The sequence below is a fragment of the Typopeltis vanoorti genome, chromosome 20 (genome assembly GCF_054136105.1).
Source record: "Typopeltis vanoorti isolate ZY-2024b chromosome 20, IOZ_Tvanoo_1.0, whole genome shotgun sequence".
Lineage (NCBI taxonomy): Eukaryota > Metazoa > Arthropoda > Arachnida > Uropygi > Thelyphonidae > Typopeltis > Typopeltis vanoorti.
Window position 1 is genome coordinate 82620920 of NC_143568.1, and position 24758 is coordinate 82645677.

The window sequence follows — 24758 nt, forward strand, 5'->3', positions numbered from 1 at the left end:
ACAGATTTCTGAAAGGATTACACAGAATTTTAGTAAATTGAATTTTTCATTTTATGGAGGGTGGTGAAAGAATGTGAGGGCATTCTTGGAAGTTGAGAATGAATGCTTTCAAAAATGGGGATGATGGCTAGATTTGATTTTTCTCTCAGAGTGGTGCATGATTGGAATAGATTGCTGGATGTTGTGTGTGCAGGTAGTGTAAATGAAATCAAGAACAGTATGACAGCTAGTGTGAATAGTATAGCCTCCCTGGATGAGTTGAGCAGCTTAAGGAAAGCAAAGTAATCATATATCCTACTTTCTGTGATGCAGAATAGAAAAAAATCCTCTCAGTAACATTCAGAAATGCATAGTTCTGTTAATTATATTGAATTTATTTATCCTGTATATGTGCCATTGTTAATATTTAATGAATTATCCTATAATAGGCTGCGCCATTAGTTATTTATAATGTGTATTATAAATAATATTTCATTTACTAACAATTATTTTTATTTTTGACTCCGAGTGTCCCTATATGTTATTATATTTACACAAAGAGTTCACTCCAATTGGTGCAATGACTTTAACTCACTTTTTCAGAATCCAGCTAATCATTGACTCAACACCAAGTACAAAATAAACACATTTAATAAAACTTAAAACAATATATATACACTTCTAGTAAAATACATAACTACAAATACAGATTATATGGATCCAAGGCCTTATTAAAAAAATACAAACTTACTCTTAAGACAAAACACTTTTTCTTTACAATCACAAAAAAAATGTTCATAGTCTTATTCTCTTCCTGTTAAGGCTCTTTTCCAGAAGTTACAAGGTTCTGTACTTCATTTTCTAGGATCCCTTTAAAATTCCTTTTTACTGCCTCACACAAAACAAAATCAAGTTCCTTCCTACTTGAATATATCTTGGCCAGTTTATAAAAACTTAGTTTCAAGATTTCCCTCTTCTTTACTTATTCCTTCTTGAAACATATTATTTCCACTATTCCCTTTTCGGAATACAATATAAAATTTCCTTTAACTGCCGCACACAAAAATTCAAGTTCCTTCCAACTTGAATATTCCTCGGCCAGTGTTCTAAAAAACTTTCCGAACGCTCTCTTGTTTACCACTGTAACTTGGATACGCAACGCTTTTCTTGTCAGCTGTCAATCAAACATCAAGTTCACTCCGGGAGCATGCGCACTTCAACAACGTCAGAAACTACGCATTGTAATAATATGGCTGACTCGCTGTATCCGCCAGCGCTGAAGAAAGTCTTTCACAAACACAAAATTCAACATTTAAAAATACAACAAACTTTCTTATAAATAATACAAATAATCAATTAAGTAAGTACTTCAATATTTTTACTTCTTTACATATTACTCCTAATATAATAATTTCGTAACGAGCACATCACAAGCGCAGACACTGCGTGTATGAAAACAAAAACTAACAAGCAATATTAATACGTAAAAATATTCAGAATTTTTAATATGATTATTTTTACATCAGTTTCATTTTTCTGTGAAAAAAAATTTTTTTTTTTAAAAAAATTTTTTTATATTTAACCTACGTCTAAACAAAATTTTAATATTTATTTCTAGATCGTTATATTTTAAGTTCTAATCTAATTATCTAATCATTATGTATATCTTCTGAATCACTAGTTTCAGAATCATCTGACACTAGAGATAATTCTGAAATTTCTTCTTCCAAATTAGTATACTTAAAAATTTCATTTTTATACCTTTCAAACACTTCATTTAAACTACTTGAATGATGTCCTAAATCTATAGAATCATCACTATCAGAATCAGTTTCTACAGGTTTTTGTGATTCTAAAAGTTTCTGGGATTTCTTATCCTTACTAACTAAATTTGAGGTATCTTTAACTTCCCTTTTCTTATTTAATCCCATATTTATCAACCTATGAAATTCCGCTATACTTTCATCAATATTAGAATAAATTTGATTATCATTATTCCTACATTGTACATCATCCGAAATGTGTGTCTTGGGAATTCTAAAATTTCTTGTATTTTGGTTCATTTTACCAAAATTTAATTTTTTCTTTCGCTGCATATTTGAATTATGAATATTAGATCTATTCCCTTTCCTATCATTTAACTTTGAATAAGATTCACAATTAGTATTAGGAAAACTACATTCATCCTTCAATATTTTATTCATATTATCACCTAAAGTAACTAAATTTTTATTTCCCAAAAAGTACCTTTTTAATCTATCAGAATGTACATTTAAAATTTTACTAGGATTATTTACATCTTGAATTCTAAAATTCACAGGAGAAAAATTGTCTAAAATTCTAAATGGACCTAAGGCTTTCTTTCCTAATTTCCCAACTCTTTTAATACTAGATTTATCATCTAACAATACTAAATCACCTGGTACAAATGATTTATAATTTCTAAAGCGATTTATATATTGTCTAGTTTTCTGAGCACTTAATTTACTTATCTCACCTACTAGTCTATGAGTAGTGGAAAACTTATCTATTACTAATTCTAAATATTCATTAATATCACTGTATCCTGTATTTGGAATAACTGAAACAAGTTCATTAGGAAAAACTGGGTCAAAACCATATAATGCAAAAGATGGTTTTTCCTTGATAGCAGAATGAAAAGCAGACCTACATGCAAATAATGTTTGAGAGATATGTGTATCCCAATCATTCATTTTGGTGTTTGCCAACTTTGAAAGTATTTGCTTTATGTTTCTATTTAGTCTTTCACACATACCATTACATTGCGGATGATAAGGTGTTGTAAAAATCTTCTTAACATTAAGCAATTTACATAACTGTAATAATAGTTCAGATGTGAAATTTGCTCCTTGATCTGAAAGTAAGGTCTGAGGAATTCCATATCTACAAACTATCATATTCAAAAACTTTCTTGCAATAGTTTTTGCAGATTGGTCTTTCATTGATACTGCTTCAGGAAATCTAGTTAGCATGTCTATGATTACTAGAATATACCTATTTCCTTTCTTTGTAATTGGTAGAGGACCTACTACATCAATAGCAACAGCTTGAAATGGTCTAGTTGGAATTGGAAATGGTTGTAAAGGAGCTTTTCCTCTAAAAGGGGATCTTATTTGGCACTTATGGCATGATTTGACATACGTGAGTATATCACTCTTCATACCTTTCCAGATGTAACGATCCTTTATTCTTTCCAAAGTTCTAGAAAACCCTTGGTGTCCTGCTAAGTCAGAATCATGGAAAGTATACATAATCCAAGGAATCATTTCAGTTGGTGCCAATATTTTCACCTTCAACTTTCCATCTTCCATTTGTCTAGATAAGAGTAACCCATCTTTATCTAAATACAAGTTTTCCAGATTCAAAAATGTATCTAGTTGAGTTTCCTCTTTCAATACTGCTTCATAAATAGTTTTTAGTATGGGATCATCCTTCTGAGCTTGGATAATCTTATCCTTTTCCCAAATTTGTATACTAGGATCCTTATTTTTTAGAGTTTCAATATTAAATACTTGATCACTATCACTAGTATCTAGAAAAACTTCAGGAGACTGCTCTAATTTTCCACTGTCACCTGATTTCCTATCCAAACAACATTCTATTCCACACAATGATACTGTATTATCAACAAAATTACACACAAACCCATGACGTTTCAGAAAATCAATTCCAAATATTATTTGTACATTTGGATTTGAAGATTCTGGAAGAACAATTAATGAATGAGAAACTTTCAATGGAAAACAAGGAATTGAAATAAAGACATTGATTTGCTTATAAGCTGAAATTTCAGATTCAAATATTCCTTTTAACTTAATTGGATTGCTTAAAACTGAAATATCATTTGGAATTAGAGATTTAATTTTGTTAAATAAGCTATAAGAAATGAGTGAAATGTGTGCACCTGTGTCAAGTAAGATTTCACAAGGTACATCTTCAATAAATCCTTGTAATACTGTTAAAGGATTACTTTCATTAGCATAAGGAGCTAATGCTACATCAAACTTTCTTTTATGGTTATAGCTGTCTTTGGCTTTACCCATGTTTAGTGAATAGTTTGACATTTCTGTCCTTGCCAGTATAATATTGGAATAATAACTAATTCCAGATTTACCTTTATTCTCTGATTTCTTATTTTGAAAACAAGATCTATCTCTAACATAACAATCTTTAGCAAAATGACCCTGTTTATTGCATCTAAAACATTTTGGAATGTATCTTCTATGAGATGCTTTATTCCTATTAATGCTATCAGATTTACAAGAAAAAGATTGATTATCTGTAAGATTTTTGGATATTGATAAATCCGACATCATCTTAAACAGAAGTTCCTGTCCTTGTACTATGGGTCTCTGTTGTCTTTCTATTTCTTCACTCAGAAATGTTTTCAGTTCCTCATATTTTTCCAAATCATGTAATTTTACCCTGGAATCAGATTCTGGAATATCTTTAGTAAAATTCACAGAAGTTTCCTTAGACTTTTTCTTTTTATTTTCAGCTTTACCCTTTTGAAGCTTTTCTTCTCTCATTTTATCAGTACTCACAATGCTAGAAGAATGAGTTTGATTATGCTGAAAAGAATTTACTTGCTTATTGCTTGAGGAATGAAAAATATCTCTTAATCTTTCTTCCTTTTCTTTAACAAGCTCAAAACATTGTTCAAGATTTCTAACTTTTTTCTTATACGCTGTTTCTTTTAAATTATCCTTGAGGCCAATCCTAAATTGATTAAAGAGCAACCATTCTAAAGAGGATTTCTCTTCAGATGAAATATTAAATCCATGAGCAATGGTCCACAATCTATGATAATATTCAGAAACAGATTCCTTATTACTTTGGATACACTGTTGAATCTTCCAAATGTTAGGCCCTAATTCTCTTACATTTGAAAATTCTGATATTAGCAAACTTTTAAAGGTTGCATAATTGTCAGTATCTCTTAGTAAAGGAGATGTGTTTAAGAATGTTTTGGCTTTTCCCAACAATTTATTACGAAGTATAATTAACAAGTGAAAATCTGACCAATTTCCTAAATCTTTAATTTTTTCTGCATACCTAAAAAATGTTTCTATGCTTTCACTACTATCACCTGAGAAAGAAGGTATTACTAAGGTTGGATTTATTAACCTAAAAAATTCTTCATCATTAACTGAAGGAACTTTACTACTAATATTACTATTTTCTGTAGCCATTTTTTTTTATTTGAGTCAAGATTTGCCTTTTGGATTCTAAAATAGTTTAGTCATAACCAATTATCCTGTCGTCGACTGCGCCATTGTTAATTATATTGAATTTATTTATCCTGTATATGTGCCATTGTTAATATTTAATGAATTATCCTATAATAGGCTGCGCCATTAGTTATTTATAATGTGTATTATAAATAATATTTCATTTACTAACAATTATTTTTATTTTTGACTCCGAGTGTCCCTATATGTTATTATATTTACACAAAGAGTTCACTCCAATTGGTGCAATGACTTTAACTCACTTTTTCAGAATCCAGCTAATCATTGACTCAACACCAAGTACAAAATAAACACATTTAATAAAACTTAAAACAATATATATACACTTCTAGTAAAATACATAACTACAAATACAGATTATATGGATCCAAGGCCTTATTAAAAAAATACAAACTTACTCTTAAGACAAAACACTTTTTCTTTACAATCACAAAAAAAATGTTCATAGTCTTATTCTCTTCCTGTTAAGGCTCTTTTCCAGAAGTTACAAGGTTCTGTACTTCATTTTCTAGGATCCCTTTAAAATTCCTTTTTACTGCCTCACACAAAACAAAATCAAGTTCCTTCCTACTTGAATATATCTTGGCCAGTTTATAAAAACTTAGTTTCAAGATTTCCCTCTTCTTTACTTATTCCTTCTTGAAACATATTATTTCCACTATTCCCTTTTCGGAATACAATATAAAATTTCCTTTAACTGCCGCACACAAAAATTCAAGTTCCTTCCAACTTGAATATTCCTCGGCCAGTGTTCTAAAAAACTTTCCGAACGCTCTCTTGTTTACCACTGTAACTTGGATACGCAACGCTTTTCTTGTCAGCTGTCAATCAAACATCAAGTTCACTCCGGGAGCATGCGCACTTCAACAACGTCAGAAACTACGCATTGTAATAATATGGCTGACTCGCTGTATCCGCCAGCGCTGAAGAAAGTCTTTCACAAACACAAAATTCAACATTTAAAAATACAACAAACTTTCTTATAAATAATACAAATAATCAATTAAGTAAGTACTTCAATATTTTTACTTCTTTACATATTACTCCTAATATAATAATTTCGTAACGAGCACATCACAAGCGCAGACACTGCGTGTATGAAAACAAAAACTAACAAGCAATATTAATACGTAAAAATATTCAGAATTTTTAATATGATTATTTTTACAGTTCCGTATGTGCCTCTGCGTGTTATGTAAGAATTCCTGTTATTCACATTGCATGAATGTAGTAAGGATTTTTTTTTCTGTTGATGACTATTCTCTATTACTGAAAGGTAGGACTTTTGTTTCTTCAATTAAACTCTCTCTCTGAAGGAAGAATGGATAATTAAAAACAAATTTGAACTGAGATTTCAGTACAGAGATAAAAAAAATAAATAAATAAAATAAATCAGCTAACACCTTTTATTCCCTTATAGGGAGTAGGCAAGGCCTTTATACCCTATCTAGCTTTTGGAGACTGAGTGGGCAGTTCAATTTCCACCAGTAGCCAATCAGAGATAGCTGGCCCATGTCTATCACTAATTATAGCAGCCACTGATGAAGAGGCTGGCAAACAAGTGCTGCCATCTCTTGGTACCTAACCCTAACAAGATATGTTACTGTCTGAAATAATGTGGGTACTACGGTCGATTTTTTTGAGTTTACGAGATAAAAAACCCGAGTTTTAAGGAGGAAACACCCGCTTGCCCATGCCAGGGATCGACTAACTCAGGAATCGGTCGAATCGGTGTATGAAGTTCCATGTGACTGTGACTTGGCCTACTATGGACAGACAGGAAGATCTGTTAATATCTGCCTTGGAGAACATAAAAAGTACATTCACTACCATTATTATAAGTCTAGATTAGCAGACCATGCCTTTGACACTATTTCTCACATAAGATTAAATGCATTAGATTAGATTGGAGTCATCCATGGCTATGAAGCATTTTCCTAACCTGAACAAGTATGGTTGCATTAATTGCCAAAAATTTGGGAGACTGTTATTTTAAAATATACATAGCTATAATACTTCTTTTTTACAATATTAGAGGGTGCCAAATTAGGACCTTAGATCTTTTGTCTGTTACAATTTGAATTATTTCACATACTCATTGTCACGTGTTAATTGTAACATGTAATGTGATCTGAAGATTCCAGTGAAATATAAGCCAGTTAATAAACATCTTTGGTGTTGTAATACTATTAAAAGAAGTTATGAATGATATTCAACATCTAAGATTATCTATTAGATCAATATTGCTCTTAAGATGTACTTTGTCTAGAGGTAGATAACTTCTGTATTATTATTCACACTTTTCTTCAGTTAAAAAAAAAAAAAACTTAATTTCAGAATTGCTCAGATGTGATGCCAACAACAATAAGCAATAATGTCAGTGACATGCATTCTTAATTGATTTCATTAATTAACTCCTGTTGCCCTTTCCAAGGCATTTCATTAGGTCTTGTGTAGAAGTCTACTCACCAAATTGTTATCATATGGACTACCTTTCTAATTGGGTAGGTAATTTTCTTTAATTTGTTTAGTTCATGTTATCGTGCACAGGCTTTCTCTTTTTCAGACTTTTCTACTAATGGAAATACCCTAAGACTTATGTTCTCTTGCATACTCTTTCTTCTATACATAAATGCACTGATCTCAGTCTCTCTCTCCATAGTTTTATTCATGATAGTGAGATATATTCTCTCCTACTCATATGACAAACCTTGCTTAGACATATGAATTTCAAAATCTTCTGTAACCTTCCTTAAATACTAATTTTTAAGAAAATTAGTATTTAAGGAAGTTACCTTACCATTCCTCAATGAGGTGATGACATCCTTATCACTTTTTATGCTACTAGAACATAATTTGTCTTTTATGTTACAAAAGAGATCTCCATTCACTTTCTTTTCTTACGTTTGGTAATAACTCAGCTGATCACATGATCAGGGCCTCTCTTCTTGAGTTGACATCCAACTTTAGCATCTGTCTTTACATAAGCATATTTCTAGCTTTCTCAGCCTCCAAAAACTTGGTATCCTTTTCTACTCAAGATATTACTTTTCACCTGTTTACTAGCTCTGTACAACTCCCAAAATTTCAGATACTCATTAATACTTCACTCATTACAAATAACTTCATTTACCATCCCACTATGCTCTAATCATTACACACAATTAACAAAGACTTATTCAATAGAATATATGGTTTAAAAAAACCTATTAACTACTCTTCTGTATTATTGATATAGAGTATTTAATTAATTCTGTAGTTTTATGTGAACAGCTAAAACTCATTTAAAATGTAAATTACATAAGTAACGTTCAACTATAGTATATCTTAATACTAAATCCCAATATTTTAAGACACTGCAGAAGAAGCCTGAAGACATTTTTTTTCCCTCTCAAGAGAAATTGATTTGGGTCTGAAAGGCTTCATTCTTCCATTATTTTAGTTCCTTCTCTCTCATGAACCACTACATAAATCTTTTGGGATTCCAATCCTTCCTGTGAGTAAGTTGAAACTATATAACTTTTTTTTTTTTTTTTTTTTTCAGTCTAAATTTATTTTGGTTCAGAACATATTAAACTTCTTGATTAGCAAGCACTTCGAGTACAGTTGCATAGTGGGCAAATTTAAAAATGGTGAATTAGATAATGAAACTTATTTTGCCTATGATTCTGTAGAGGTTCTACAAAGAAAGAAATGAAGGAATTTTTTGAATAATTAGAGAAGGCAGATGACACAAAGAAACCAAAAAAGCTGGTCCTTGTCTAAGATATCAGCAATAGGGTTGAAAATGAATCCCCAGACATAAAGAAATGTTATAAGAAAAAAAAAATTTAATAATAATGGGAAGGACTGCTGGATTTCTGTGCAGGACACGGGCAGTTATCGCTAACATCATATTTTAACATAAAGATATACATAAAATCACATGGAGAAAGACACAAGAAAAAAGAAAAACCTGAGTATATTATTGTTTCTAGTGAAACAATAATTAATGTTGTTTTCGCCAGGGAACCAGAGTGAACAGCAAAAAGTCAGCTACTGGAACGAATCTGAAAACAAACCCCAACTCAACATCACCAGAGTTAAAGATCGGTACTATCAATGTAAGAAGCCTGAATGGCAAAGAAATGGATCTAGCTGAGGAATTAGATAAGTACCAGATCGACATAATAGGGGTGACTGAAAGAAAAAAGACAAAAACTGGTGAGATCTTTCTGAGCAATAAATACAAAATGTTATATTCAGGAAATGACAATCAAGGAAAAGAAGGAGTAGCCATAGGATTCAACACAAAATACGAGGCTAATCTTCTTGAATAGCAGGCAGTCTCAAGTAGAGTAATGTGGGCAAATATGAGAATGGGGGAACTGGACAATGAGACTTATTTGTGCCTATGGTCCCACAGAAGGTTCTACTAAGGTAGAAGTGGAGGAATTTTTTGAGGCGGCTTTAGAAAAAGCAACTGACACAATGAAAAAGGAAAAGTTGGTCCTGTTTGGGGATCTAAATAGCAGAGTAGGAAATGATTGTGAGACATACAAAAATATTTTAGGAAAATTTGGAGAAAAGAGCAAAGCTAATAATAATGGCAAATATCTGTTGGATTTCTGCTCAGGACATGGACTGGTTATTACTAACACCATGTTCCAACATAAAAATGTGCACAAATTCACATGGAGAGAAGAGGCTAGGAATAAGAAAAGTCTCATTGACTATGTTATTGTTGATAATGATGTTTTCTCCCTGGTGCAGAACACCAGAGTGTACAGAGGATTTGAAATTGGAAGTGATCACTATTTAGTCTTGAGCAGGATAAAATTGAATTTTGCATCGAAAAGAATAACATATAAGAAAGTTTTAAAGCGAATAAAAGTTGAGTGGCTCTCAGATGTGAACTGTAGACTAAAATGCACAAAGATTATTGAAGAAAAAATGAAAGAGTTTGAGAACAGGAATCAGACCTTGGAGATTCAGTGGCTAACTCTGAAGAAAACATTGATTGATTCTGCCAGAGAGGTATGTGGTGAGGTTGTCTGCAAGGATAAAAAAGTCAGAACACCCTGGTGGACACAGGAAGTTAAAGAGGCAGTGAAGGAAAAGAAGAAAGCATATCAAAAGTTCCTGTCAAAAAAGTCAGCTTGTGCTCTTAGAGAATATAGAGAGAAATGCAAGAATGCTAAACACTGTGTAAAACTAGCTGAACAAAAGTCATGGGAGGACTTTGGCAAGAATATCGAAAATAAATATCAAGAAGGTGGCAAAATATTCTGGAGGTTGTTGAAGAAGCTTAGGAATGGAGGAAAGAGTGCTGTAAAAGGAATTAGAGATGATAAAGGTGACATGAAAACAGAAGAAAAAGATATCCTTGAGGTATGGAGTAATTACTTTGAAAAACAGCTAAATGAAACAAGCAGTGATAACAGCACAGTGCTAAAAGACACTGACCAGGCACGTAGTCAGGAATACATATCGATACTTGAAGTAGAAAAAGCCATCAAAGGCTAGAAATGTGGAAAGGCAGCAGGAGTAGATAATATTCGACCAGAAATGCTCAAGTATGGTGGTATAAGAGTCTTACAGTGGCTGCACTGCATACTTCAGAAAGCTTGGACAGAGGGACGAATTCCTGATGATTGGAGTAGAGCTCTAATAGTACCCATATATAAAAAGAGAAATAAAACTCAATGTGAGATTTACAGAGGTATTTCCCTATGAGTGTTCCTGGCAAGATCTATGCAAATATACTTGAGAAATGGTTGAGAAGAATTGTGGAAGAAAAGCTTGGTGAAGAACAAGCAGGATTCAGGCCAAACAGAGGCTGTCAGGATCAGATTTTCACTTCACGACAAATAGTTGAGAAAGCATCGGAATATAACAAAGATCTGTATTTAAGTTTTGTCAATTTGGAAAAAGCATATGACAAGGTGCGAAGAGAGAAAGTATTCAATATGCTGCAGTTATATGGTGTCAATGGGGCATTATATCAAGCAATACTTAGTCTTTATTTGAGTTGTAAGTCAGCAGTTAGAATTGAAGGAAGTACAGGAAGATGGTTTAATGTTAAATCTGGAGTGAGACAAGGATGTACATTATCCCTCCTGTTATTCATTATCTATATGGATCACATTATGAAGGAAATTGGTATTAAGCATTATATCAAAATTGGAGATGTTAATCTCAGCTCTTTGCTTTATGCGGATTATGTTATACTTCTAAATACATCCGCTACAAGTCTGCAAGATTCTCTAACTAAATTGAATAGCTGTTGTAATAGATATGGTATGAAGGTCAGCAATAAAAAGACAAAGACAATGAAAATAGGCAGAATCGTTGTGAATGGAGAACCTGTGGAACAAGTAAAACATTTCAGCTACTTAGGTACGATTTTTACTGAAGATGGTAAATTAAATATGGAAATAGACAACAGAATCAGCAAAGCTGATATGGTGGGAAGTCAATTGAATAAGTTCATATGGAATAAGAGAGAAATTAGTCGGAACACTAAATTAGCTGTTTACAAGACAGTGTTCAAACCAATTTTAACTTATGGATCTGAGAGCTGGGTCAGAAGTAAAACACTTGACCAAAGACTAGATACCGCAGATATGAGAGTCCTGAGAAAGAGTAGGGGTGTGAACAGATGGTATCAATGGCAATATCATATTAAAAATGAAGATATTAGAAAGAACTTGACATTGTCGGCATTCAGGAATGCGTTAGCGGAGCTAATCTCAGGTGGTATGGTCACTTAAACAGAATGGGCGAGGAAAGATTAGTAAAACAAGTGTTCTCTGCCAGGTTGGCAGCAAAACGACCCAGAGGAAGACCAAGATATACAGGGTGTTCGGGATAAATTTGACAGTTTAGTAAGGAAAAAGAAAATCTTCTTTGTATCTATTAAATTTAATGAATTGACAAAAAAACATTACAGGCAGAGTTAATTACAATACTATCAACAAGATTTACTCAAAATAACCACCATTAGCATCGATCACAGCTTCAATTCTGCTTCGGAACCTCGAACAAGCTGATGCTACAGTCTCCCTGGGAAGGGCCGCAAAAACTGTTTTAATTTTATCCATTAACTGGGCTTTTGTATTACTGGAAGTGCGATTGGTGTCTTTTTCAACTGCGCCCCATACAAAATAATCCATGGGGTTAAGGTCTGGGGAGTTTGGTGGCCAAACATTTGGATTGGTGAAGTCGTAGAAATTTTCAGACAACCATTTTTGACTTTTCTCAGAGGTGTGGCAAGGGGCCGAATCCTGCTGCCATACATACGGCCTACCATTGGCTACCCTTGTTATCCAGGGCTTGACTACAGTTAGCAACTCCACGAACAAAGCCCGAATTCCAATGCCAGGGTTCTTCAACACCTGTTCCTGCAGATTTGCGAGGAATTCTGCTGTACGAACGCAATCAGATCGTCTGCTAGGGATCTTTCTTCTTGCTACATCCTCGTAGTCACCATTGCAAGTCTCTAGTTCATGCCTGATTGTTTTTACTGTATTCAGGGAGCATTGGGCAGCAGTCGTAATATCCTTATTTTGATGGCGGGCACGAATCATCATGATACAAGTTATTCTCTTCCATGATTCAGGTGGGTTCCAGCTATCCATCCTTTCTGACATCTTGTATATGAATGAAGAAGGGTCCAAACTTTTAAATGAAGAGAAGTGTGTGTTAATACATGTAACTTACGGAAAAATATAATTAATTATAAATATGTCAAATTTATCCCGAACACCCTGTAGGTGGATTGATACGGTACAAAGTGCCTTAGACGATAGAAATATAAGATCTGATAATGTTGGAGTCTTGATAAGTAACAGACTGATTTGGAGGAAAATTGTAGATAGGAAGTTAGTAATGATGTAATTTTTTCCATGTAGTACTATCATATCCTGTACACCCCTTGAGGGTACATGGCAGGAATTTGATGATCATCATCATCATCAAATTCCTGCCATGTACCCTCAAGGGGTGTACAGGATATGATAGTACTACATGGAAAAAATTACATCATTACTAACTTCCTATCTACAATTTTCCTCCAAATCAGTCTGTTACTTGTCAAGACTCCAACATTATCAGATCTTATATTTCTATCGTCTAAGGCACTTTGTACCGTATCAATCCACCTATATCTTGGTCTTCCTCTGGGTCGTTTTCCTGCCAACCTGGCAGAGAACACTTGTTTTGCTAATCTTTCCTCTCCCATTCTATTTAAGTGACCATACCATCTGAGATTAGCTCTGCTAACACATTCCTGAATGCTGACAATATCAAGTTCTTTCCTAATATCCTCATATTTAATATGATATTGCCATTGATGCCATCTGTTCACGCCTCTAATCTTTCTCAGGACTCTCATATCTGCGGTCTCTAGTCTTTGGTCAAGTGTTTTACTTCTGACCCAGCTCTCAGATCCATAAGTTAAAATTGGTTTGAACACAGTCTTGTATACAGCTAATTTAGTGTTCCGACTAATTTCTTTCTTATTCCATATGAATTTATTCAATTGACTTCCCACGATACCAGCTTTGCTGATTCTGTTGTCTATTTCTATATTTAGTTTACCATCTTCAGTAAAAATTGTGCCTAAGTAGCTGAAATGTTTTACTTGTTCCACAGGTTCTCCATTCACAGCACAGTTGACATTTTCAATGATTCTGCCTATTTTCATTGTCTTTGTCTTTTTATTGCTGACCTTCATATCATATCTATTACAACAGCTATTCAATTTAGTCAGAGAATCTTGCAGACTTGTAGCGGATTTATTTAGAAGTATAACATCATCCGCATAAAGCAAAGAGCTGACATTAACATCGCCAATTTTGATATCAGGTTTAATACCACATTCCTTCATAATGTGATCCATATAGATAATGAATAACAGAGGGGATAATGTACATCCTTGTCTCACACCAGATTTAACATTAAACCATCTTCCTGTACTTCCTTCAATTCTAACTGCTGACTCACAACTCAAATAAAGACTAAGTATTGCTTGATATAATGCCCCATTGACACCATATAACTGCAGCGTATTGAATAGCTTCTCTCTTGGCACCTTGTCATATGCCTTTTCCAAATCGACAAAACTTAAATACAGATCTTTGTTATATTCCCATGCTTTCTCGACTATTTGTCGTAAAGTGAAGATCTGATCCTGATAGCCTCTATTTGGCCTGAATCCAGCTTGTTCTTCACCAAGCTTTTCTTCCACAATTCTTCTCAACCGTTTCTCAAGTATACTTGCATAGATCTTGCCAGGAACACTCAGTAGGGAAATACCTCTGTAATTCTCACATTCAGTTTTATTTCCCTTTTTATATATATGTACTATGAGAGCTCTACTCCAATCATCAGGAATTCGTCCCTCTGTCCAGGCTTTCTGAACTATGCAGTGCGGCCACTGTAAGACTTTTATACCACCATACTTCAGCATTTCTGGTCGAATATCATCTACTCCTGCTGCCTTTCCACATTTCAAGCCTTTGATGGCTTTTTCTACTTCAAGTATGGATATGTATTCCTGACTGCATGCCTGGTCAGTGTTTTTTATCACTGTGCTGTCATCACTGCTTGTTTCATTTAGCAGTTTTTCAAAGTAATTACTCCATACTTCAAGGATATCTTTTTCTCCTGTTTTCATTTCACCTTTATCATCTCTAATTCCTTTTACAGCACTCTTTCCTCCATTCCTAAGCTTCTTCAACAACCTCCAGAATATTTTGCCACCTTCTTGATATTTATTTTCTATATTCTTGCCAAAGTCCTCCCATGACTTTTGTTTAGCTAGTTTTACACACTGTTTAGCTTTCTTACATTTGTCTCTGTATTCTGTAAGAGTAAAAGCTGACTTATTTGCCAGGAACTTTTGATATGCTTTCTTCTTTTCTTTCACTGCCTCTTTAACTTCCTGTGTCCACCAGGGAGTTCTGATTTTTTTATCTTTGCACACAACCTCACCACATGCCTCTCTGGCAGAATCAATCAATGTTTCCTTCAGAGTTTGCCCCTGAATCTCCAAGGTTTGATTCCTGTTCTCAAACTCTTTCATTTTCTTTTCAATAATATTTCTGTATTTTAGTCTACAGTTTACATCTGAGAGCTGCTCAACTTTTATTCGCTTTAAAACTTTCTTACATGTTATTCTTTTCAATATGAAATTCAATTTTATCCTGCTCAAGACTAAATAGTGATCACTTCCAATTTCAAATCCTCTGTACACTCTGGTGTCCTGCACCAGGGAGAAAACATCACTATCAACAATAACATAGTCAATGAGACTTTTCTTATTCCTAGCCTCTTCTCTCCATGTGAATTTGTGTGCATTTTTATGTTGGAACATGGTGTTAGTAATAACCAGTCCATGTCCTGAGCAGAAATCCAACAGATATTTGCCATTATTATTAGCTTTGCTCTTTTCTCCAAATTTTCCTAAAATATTTTTGTATGTCTCACAATCATTTCCTACTCTACTATTTAGATCCCCAACAAGGACCAACTTTTCCTTTTTCATTGTGTCAGTTGCTTTTTCTAAAGCCTCAAAAAATTCCTCCACTTCTACCTTAGTAGAACCTTCTGTGGGACCATAGGCACAAATAAGTCTCATTGTCCAGTTCCCCATTCTCATATTTGCCCACATTACTCTACTTGAGACTGACTGCCATTCAAGAAGATTAGCCTCGTATTTTGTGTTGAATACTATGGCTACTCCTTCTTTTCCTTGATTGTTATTGCCTGAATATAACATTTTGTATTTATTGCTCAGAAAGATCTCACCAGTTTTGGTCTTTTTGTTTCAGTCACCCCTATTATGTCGATCTGGTACTTATCTAATTCCTCAGCTAGCTCCATTTCTTTGCCATTCAGGCTTCTTACGTTGATAGTACCGATCTTTAACTCTGGTGATGTTGAGTTGGGGTTTGTTTTCAGATTTGTTCCAGTAGCTGACTTTTCGCTGTTCGCCCTGGTTCCCTGGCGAAAACAACGGGGGCCTTGTTTAACCGGGCGACGCCCCAGCCGGCATGAAATTTTGTCATGTTGTACCATCATTTTTTATTTTGGTTTAACCAATAAGAATACAATTTGGTCGGCTAAATCCCAAATTGCCAGCCCATCCTCGTTCGTTCAGTATCAAAGTAGATACCCAACAGGGTGCACCACGAGAAGGTGAGGATTGGACATTAGGTCAGAAGCCCTGGTCGGTTCTCCGCATTCCTTTAAAGGCTATGTGGAGGTCTCCTCTCAGTTATACAGCTTTGACCCTTAAGCACCCCGAATTTGATGATGATGATATTAATTATATTAGAAACAATAACTAGGTAATGTGAGGCTTGCATATTGTGGTCCTACCAATGAAACCCATGTTGAGAGCCTCGGTTCTGAATTTTTGTGCAGATTCATGTTTTCCAATTGATGCCCAGAACTCTGCATTTAACATATCAGCCAATGAATGATGGTTTTTACATATCTTTTATAGCACGGTACAGTCACATTTGGTGAGTATGGTAGGTCATCTACTGTGGTAAGTACTTGCAGTACTGTCTGCACGTCCATTTAGTATGGTATCACTGATTATTGACCTAGGATGGCCTAATTTGTCAACAATTTGCCAAACAGTTAGGCCTACAACATGGCATCCTGTCACAATGTCTTTTTCAAACTCTGTCAGTTCCCTTTTCACAACCATTTCACCTGTAAAATCCTTTTCACAACCATTTCATTACACTGACTTAGGAGCATCATATTCATTCAATTTATGCTGGATACAAAGATATAACTCATTACATGGCACAATGCACCTTGCCCATGGGGGTGTCTGTTGACTTCTTTCCAAGCAGTGTATATCCCTGTTATACAAGTATGGGAATTGACCTTCAAGAAGCAACCATATTTTGGTTGCTTGAAATATTTGTCCCAGGTGCTATTTGTATATTACTGCACACATCATGATTATTTTTAATGTACTCTCTCTCCTTCATTCATCATAAAAAAAATTAAAATTTAATTCTTTTAAATTATTGAATTTTTATGTACTCTGCTCCAAGATTCACTTGTAGGTTAAGACATCTCTGGATGAATGTACTCTGTCAAATGAACACCAGTTATGATCTAAATTATCTAGATGGCAAACACAATCTGTCATACTTAGAATTATATGTAAGGAAGAAATGAAGAGCGTTACGGACAAGTCAGGATTATCTGGTATTTTAGTAAGTATGAATCATTTATGAGAGATCATTGGCAATAGTAAAAGAAGATGGGAGAGGTAGAAATGTAGTTATACTTGTTCTGACGTGGGATGATCATAGAAAATGTTTATCCAAATATTACTCATATGAAGGAGGGTGAAAGTATGTAATTAGGAAACATGAAATGAATATTCAGAGTATTAAGGTATGTTGCTTAAAGCAAGAAAATTAATGCAGGATAATTCACTGGATACAGATATCCCAAGAGTTAAAATCACCATCTCCTAAGAATAGCTCCATTGCATTCATCACTTGTGCAATAAAGAATGTAGTTTTGTGTTTATATTATTGTATTATTTTAACAAACATTGATATTGTCCTCAGTCTTAATTATTAATTTTCAACAAAATCATTTCATACAGAGACATACAGACATCCTGAAGCAAATGAATACTGTTCATTTATAGAGGTACCTAAAAACTGCTAGTTGAGTTTCTTAGGAAGACAAATTTAAAAATTGAATTGTCAAGATTGGAATAGAAACTGCATGTATTTTGTCTTTTCTTTATCTATCCCTACTCCCTGCATAGAATCCATTTTTCTGTTTGACTCATTATGTATTCTATGCATTCTTCAAATTGATGAATTCTTTACAGGCCCTCTATAAGCACATAGAAAAATATTGATAGATTATTCGTTAGCTGACTGGGAAACATCTTAAAACATTAATTCATTCTGTGAAACAACTATTTTAAAGCTATACCTCGAAAAAAAAGAAATATTTGGATTCTGTATAATAATGCATAGAGGTGGCTCTAGAATCATCACTCATGTTATATAGCAGAATGGATAAAGGAGGAAAGAAAATTAGTACTACACTTAGATCACCATATTTTCAGTAAGGATCATGCCATGTGAAATCATCAGTTCAAAAATCAAATTGAAGCTGCATAATTTTGTATTTTGATGAAAGTGAGTTATCTGATCACATCTTATTTTCATATTATTCAAGTTCTGATTTTTAATGCTCAAGTTATATAATTTTGATTTCTTATTTCCATTTTCAGACTAATATTTTTTCAAGGTGGCTGCAGAATGCTTTAGGTGTTCTAAATCCTCTTTCCTCATGAAAACAAGTCTGATTTTTTGTGTTCCATTTACACATGTCGAATATGTATTCCTAAAATTACCCTGAATCATTAAAGAAAGACAAAAATAGTGTTCCTTTTATGAAAAAAAATTTGCAAAAAAATTAAAAAGTTGACTTCTGAAGTCCAAAGGACAATAATGATCGAAATTTTTATGAGAGATTCTCTTAATGGGTTGTTATAAAATAAAATTAATCCAATTATTATTTTCCTTCAGTCTTGACAGCCTTTTGAAAATGAAGAAACCACATTTTTTTGTTTTTTATTGTTGCATCTTTCAGCATATTTAGTAACATCTGTTTTTCAAGACAATTTTATTTTTTAGGATCATGTGTGGTATGCCATGTGATAATAACAAATGGGGGGGGCGATAGAGAATGAATGCCCAAAAAGGGGAAAAAAAATAACATTTGCAACTTTGAATATCTAAATAGTGGAACAATAATTTAATCTGTACTTACTTATTTTTTTAATAGTTTACTTCATTATGTTTTCAAAGAGCATTTCATTTTGATAACTAAAGTGATAAAATAATATGGTCATTGATAGTTATGAAACATGGTAATAATTTGGTTAAGGAAATGGGATATGAACAGGAATTATATAAAACACTAAAAAGCCATGTCCAAACCTGCAGAGGCAATTGACAACACAAGAATATAACACAGTTATTTCCTTGTCAGTGAAAAAAGTGTTGCTGTCTGCTAGCATTCTATGTCAGGGATCTTTGATGTGTTTGTGATGTTGATTCCTGTAGAACTGTGATCATAATGTGAAAAAGAAATTATATGTAAGTAGTGAGTACTAGTTATTTTTATTTCCTAGTTATGTAAATTTGGATAAAATAGAACAAAATTTTACAAACACTTAAAATTGCAGTGCACATGTTCTTTGCAAATTCTAGACATGTAAAAATTCTCAAACAAGTAGTTGATTTGCTTACTTCACACCACATGGGTGGTCGTCTTGGTAAGTGAATCTATTAAGCATGCAGAAAGATGCAAGAAAAAAAATGCATATTCTTCATTTTCAGAAGGTTGACTAAGCTGAAGGGATGAAAAGAACGGAATGTGACCAATTTTGCTATTTTTCATAAAAATTTAATAAATTTTATTTTCCCTAAACTTTTTGAGCTTCATAATGAGCTGTTTATAATTTTTGCAAATTTTAAGAGAATTTTTTTCTTAGAAAAAATTGAGTCAAGGTGATTTGGACATAATAAAATGCACTATAAGTCAGACTTGTGGATTCAATTCTAGACCCTGTAAGATTGAGTACAAAATTGAGAAAAAGAGCATTCAGAATAACTAAAACAAGTAGCATATGAAAAAAAAGTAGTTTCTCTGAAAATGCAAATAAACAATCAAACTAAAAAATGTCCAGACCTTGAGAATTAAAATGGCAGTAAAAAAATCAGAAAATGGATTGCATGGAGATGTTCTGTGATTAATTTAAAAACTTCTGAAATTGTGCAAATTGTGGAGATTCTTCTTTTTTTAAAAAAAAAGAAGAATTTTTTTTTTTTTAAAAAAAATATTTTCTTCTATCTAAAAGGATAAGGTGACAAAATTTGCTTAAGGAATGATCCTTAAGCAAAAATAGTGGTAACATTGTGCAGAGGGCACTAAAATTCAACCACTATGCAGCATTGGCCTTTTCCCATAAGTTTGTAGATACCTTCACCAGTTTATTCCCAAGTAGTTTTTTCTATCACATATTTAATACTTAACAGCTGAAAGAATAATATCAAAAATATACCCCAGGTTAAAAGCAGGACCACAAATAATGGTATAGTCGGAGATTTTTGTTGCTGCACATTGACCAGAGTTCGGCATATCTCTAGTTCAAAGTCGTACTACAAACATCAGTTCCATTTGCAAGTTGAGACATCTGAGATTTAATCCATTTAGATCTACAAATTGTGTAGTCTTCTTGAGAATTTCCAGTCCTGTTTCAGACCTAATGATGACCTTAATTCTGATAAGTGGTAATTTTAATATGCACTTTTGATCCTGTTTTTGAATAATAAGTTAATTTGCTTTTATAATTTTTTTATTGAATTATAATATGTTGATTTATCTTTACCATCATTTTTTTTTTAGCTTACTTGAAACAGGACAAGAATCTGTTGTACAAAGAATTAAAGAAGAATTAGTTGGGCAGCGAAAAACTTTAGCTAATAGTAAAACCAAGGGGCATAAAGTTTTATTAGAAAAATTAAAAAAGTCGTAATTTTGTGTTTTTCTAATAAAACTCAGAGAATGTTGTATTTAGTGTTTGCTTCCATAACATTTCAGTCACATTCCTTGTAGGAAACTTCCTACCTTACAAAATAATGATAAATAATAGAAAAGTAAAAATATTCACTGTCACATTTTTTTTAATATTGCTATCTTTATTGGGAAACAGTTGTAAGTGGCTTATGGTGCTCAGCAGGATGTAGCCTATACAGTATTTACTACACTTGACTTTATGGTGGTGTACACATACAATGGTTTTAGCGACATGATGGTGCTATGAATCAACCACTGCACGGTTTTCATGAACTCAGTTTATGACATTGTTGCTTGCTTTGTCTGTTTTGGTGTTTCAATCTAATTATAAACTGCTTATTATTTTACTTTGTTGTTGTTGTTGTTAATCACAGATAAAAATCAAAGTAAGGGTACTATTGTTTTAGTGGGAAGAAGTCTCATGAACCTATTACATAAGATATCATGATTAAAATTATTAAATTTAGTGATGATAGTGTTCGATATACCATCATCAGTAAATTTAAGTTTACTTGAAACAATGAGGCAAGTTTAGCCTGCAGCCACTAAGATAGGCTGCAGGCTAAACTTACTCCACACCTGTTTTTACAGTTAAAACAAAGTGAAGTGAAAAGTGCTACATGAATTAATACTATGGTTATCCATAAATGTCAGTCATATTGCCAAAATGGAAAAACTTTTAATGTGGATACATGACCAAACTAGTCAGTATGTTGCCCTTCACCCTTCCTTAAGAAATTTTTCATTTCTAACTCTTTCATTTGCAAAAATTATAATTTTTTTTTTCAGTAACTGACATAAATAAATGCTTTGTCGATTACTCACGTACATGACTGCTTAAAATGTTATTAAACCATTACCTTAATTTACAAGTAAAAAAAAAAAAAAAAAAAGCACCAATGGTTTGCTAGGGCCACTGCTATTATTCAGTTCTTTAAATCACACATTGAGAAAGAAAGTAGCATTGAACCTGATGAGAGAACTGCAGATATTCAGCTGAATGTTTGCTTTATGCAGGCACTATTATATGACTCAATAAATCCTGTACAAGACTCCAGGATTATCTAACTGAAATGAATAAATGCTGTAATAAGTTTGATATGAAAATCAGAAATAAAATGGCATGAACATGGAAATGATTAGCTCCGTTCTTGGGGGGGGGGGACCTATTGAAGAAATAAAATTTTCACCTATTTAGGCATAGTTAAGGCCTATGTAGCTCATTGTTTTTCATCTATTTGTTCATTATTCATATATACATAAAAACATTAAATATAAATAAGATATAATTTGGAAATCATGTAATCTCCAATAATACTAATCAGTTTCATCAATGTGTAATATAAATCATTTATTTCTCATTGAAAGTGGTGATTGCATCTTCTGTGCTATAGTTTTTGATGAAGATTACAAATTAAATGCTAAAATATAGAATGAGCAAAGCTAGTATAAGGATAGCTATTTGAATAAATGTATATATGGGAAATTTCTAACACACATATAAATGTATATGTGAGAAATTTGCCAAAATACTGAATTAGCAGTGTACAAAACAATGTTCAAACCAATTTTAACTTATGGATCTGAGAGTTTGGTTAGAAATGAAACAGTTGATCAAAGGCTAGAGACCACAGTATGAGACTTCTGAGAAAAATTGGAGTGAACATATTGGCTAATGACATTTTTATAACTAAAAATGAAGAGATTAGAAAGGTAGCTGATAGTGTTAGCATCGAAGAATTGTGAGCAGAGCTTATCTGTGGTAATGGTGGTATAGTCACTTCAACAGAATGGGAGATGAAAAGTTAGCATAATGTTTTGATGGCAAGAAAAAGACCAGAGGAAGTCCAAGAACTAGATGGATTTATGCAATTAACAGTGCTTTAGAAAAACTAAAATGTAAAATCAGACAATTTGAAGACCTGACATATAGATTAATTTGAATTTTAAAATTGTTAATAAAAAAAAATAATAAAAAAAGCTAGGAGTGATGTAAACTAATTATATAGTCCTTCTCTTGAGAGCACATATTATCAGAAACTGCTGATAGTGATAAAGTAATTATTTCAAATGATTTTTTATTTGATATCTTTGAAAACTTGAAAAACGTACTGAGTACTTCAGATTAAAACTAGCACTTGATACTTGAAGGTTTCACCTGAAATACCCAGTATTTATTCGAAACACTTAGTATTCTTAATTATTTGTATTTTCAAGTGCACACATATATATAAATTTTAAAAGCATAATTTCATCTATTTGTTCATTATTCATATATACATAAAAACATTGAATATAAATAACATATAATTTGGAAATCATGTAATCTCCAATAATACTAATCAGTTTCATCAATGTGTAATATAAATCATTTACTTCTCAAATAATTGAAACAAAGAAGACAAACAGGTGAGGGCTTCTAAACAACAAATACAAAATGTTATATTCAGGCAATAGAAATTAGTGAAGAGAGGGAGTAGCTATAGTATTCAACGCTACATATGATGATAATCCTGAATGGCAGGCAATATTAAGTAGAGTGATGTGGGAAAATATCAGAATGGGGGACCGCATAATGAGACTTATTTGCGCTTATCATCCCACAGAAGGTTCTACTAAGAAATGGAGGAATTTTTTGAGGCATTAGAGAAGGCAGCTGGCACACTGAAAAAGAAAAAGTTCGTCCTTGTTAGAAATCTAAAAAGTTTTCTGCGTTTAATTCACCCACGTTTTCACTTAGATTTTTCGGCTTTATTATATGTGGCCATCGTTCCAATATTACTCAGTGTAGATGCTGGTAAATGATAGTCTGTACAGCACTCGTCACGCCTGAGGCCACACCTGACTGACAAAATAGCTGTCAGCATTGGCAATTCCATATTGTCTCTTAATTTAGTTTTAACTACATTCATGGAACTAAAAATTCGTTCAATTTCCGCATTAGAATTTGGAAGTATTAATAAATTTAGTGCACACTAAGCAATTTCTTTAAATGGATTTATTCCAGATGCATCTTTGTATTCTTGTACTTGAGTCCAGAATAGCTCAGTGTTTGCTATGTTTGTCCATTTATTTTAGTGGATGGTATTGTATTAGTATTCAGCAGCAGCAACAACTTTTTCTGTTTTGAGCATTATTTCTAAGATGGGAGTAACAGGTTCTTTTATATGTTTTAGGGTATTGTCAACAGAAAAAGAAGAGATCATTCTTAAAATTTCAAGTTTTCAGGCAACCTTGCATAAGCTGTTTGTAGAGACCAGGAAGAAACTGTCTTACTCTATTTCAAAGATTGTGTTCATCATTTTGTGTTAGTTTCTTTTGTATCATCAACTCTGAAATTTTTCTTTCAAATCTGTAACCAATATGTGGTTTGGGATACAAATAGTCATCAACCTCTGACTCTAGAGGATCGACTGTGGATGATGGTAGCACTAACATATTAGCAATAGAGCGTATCAAATGAGAAAGGTCTTCAAATAATCTCGTCTTATCCACACTGTTAGATTCGAAAATTTTGTTAACTTGCTGAACTTGTACTAGAACAGGATGCAAAAATAAAAAAGTACAGCAGATTCCTTTCATCTTTGTACATCTCCCACAAAATTTGAGCTTTGTAACATTTCTCAGTCACACTCATGACTTTGAAGTGAGTGTGACTGGGTGAGTTTGTAATTCCAGCCACTGGCTGAGAATTCTGTCTACTGTAGGTTCAGTGGAGAGCCACCTTTTTGCACAGTTGCTTACAGTTTTCAGAGGAGAATCATTTGTTGATAATTTGATACAGCTATTTGTATGCTGCTTGTCTTGAAGAAGAATGTGAAAACCACTTATATTTCGGCAACTAAAAATTCTAATATTTTTCGCAGAGATTTTGCACAACTG

General features: G+C 33.1%; 1 protein-coding gene across 3 annotated transcripts in view; it reads left to right on the plus strand.

Moving 5' to 3' along the window:
* peng (Pumilio and CPL domain-containing protein penguin) overlaps positions 1–20870 on the plus strand; it is a 204022-nt gene extending 183152 nt beyond the window's left edge. For all 3 annotated transcript variants that reach the window (XM_090410312.1, XM_090410310.1, XM_090410311.1), the window contains exon 16: positions 20706–20870. In XM_090410312.1, coding sequence (XP_090266438.1) covers positions 20706–20835 — 130 coding nt within the window. In that variant the 3' untranslated portion in view covers positions 20836–20870. The remainder of the gene's footprint in view (positions 1–20705) is intronic.
* Positions 20871–24758: the final 3888 nt, after the last annotated feature.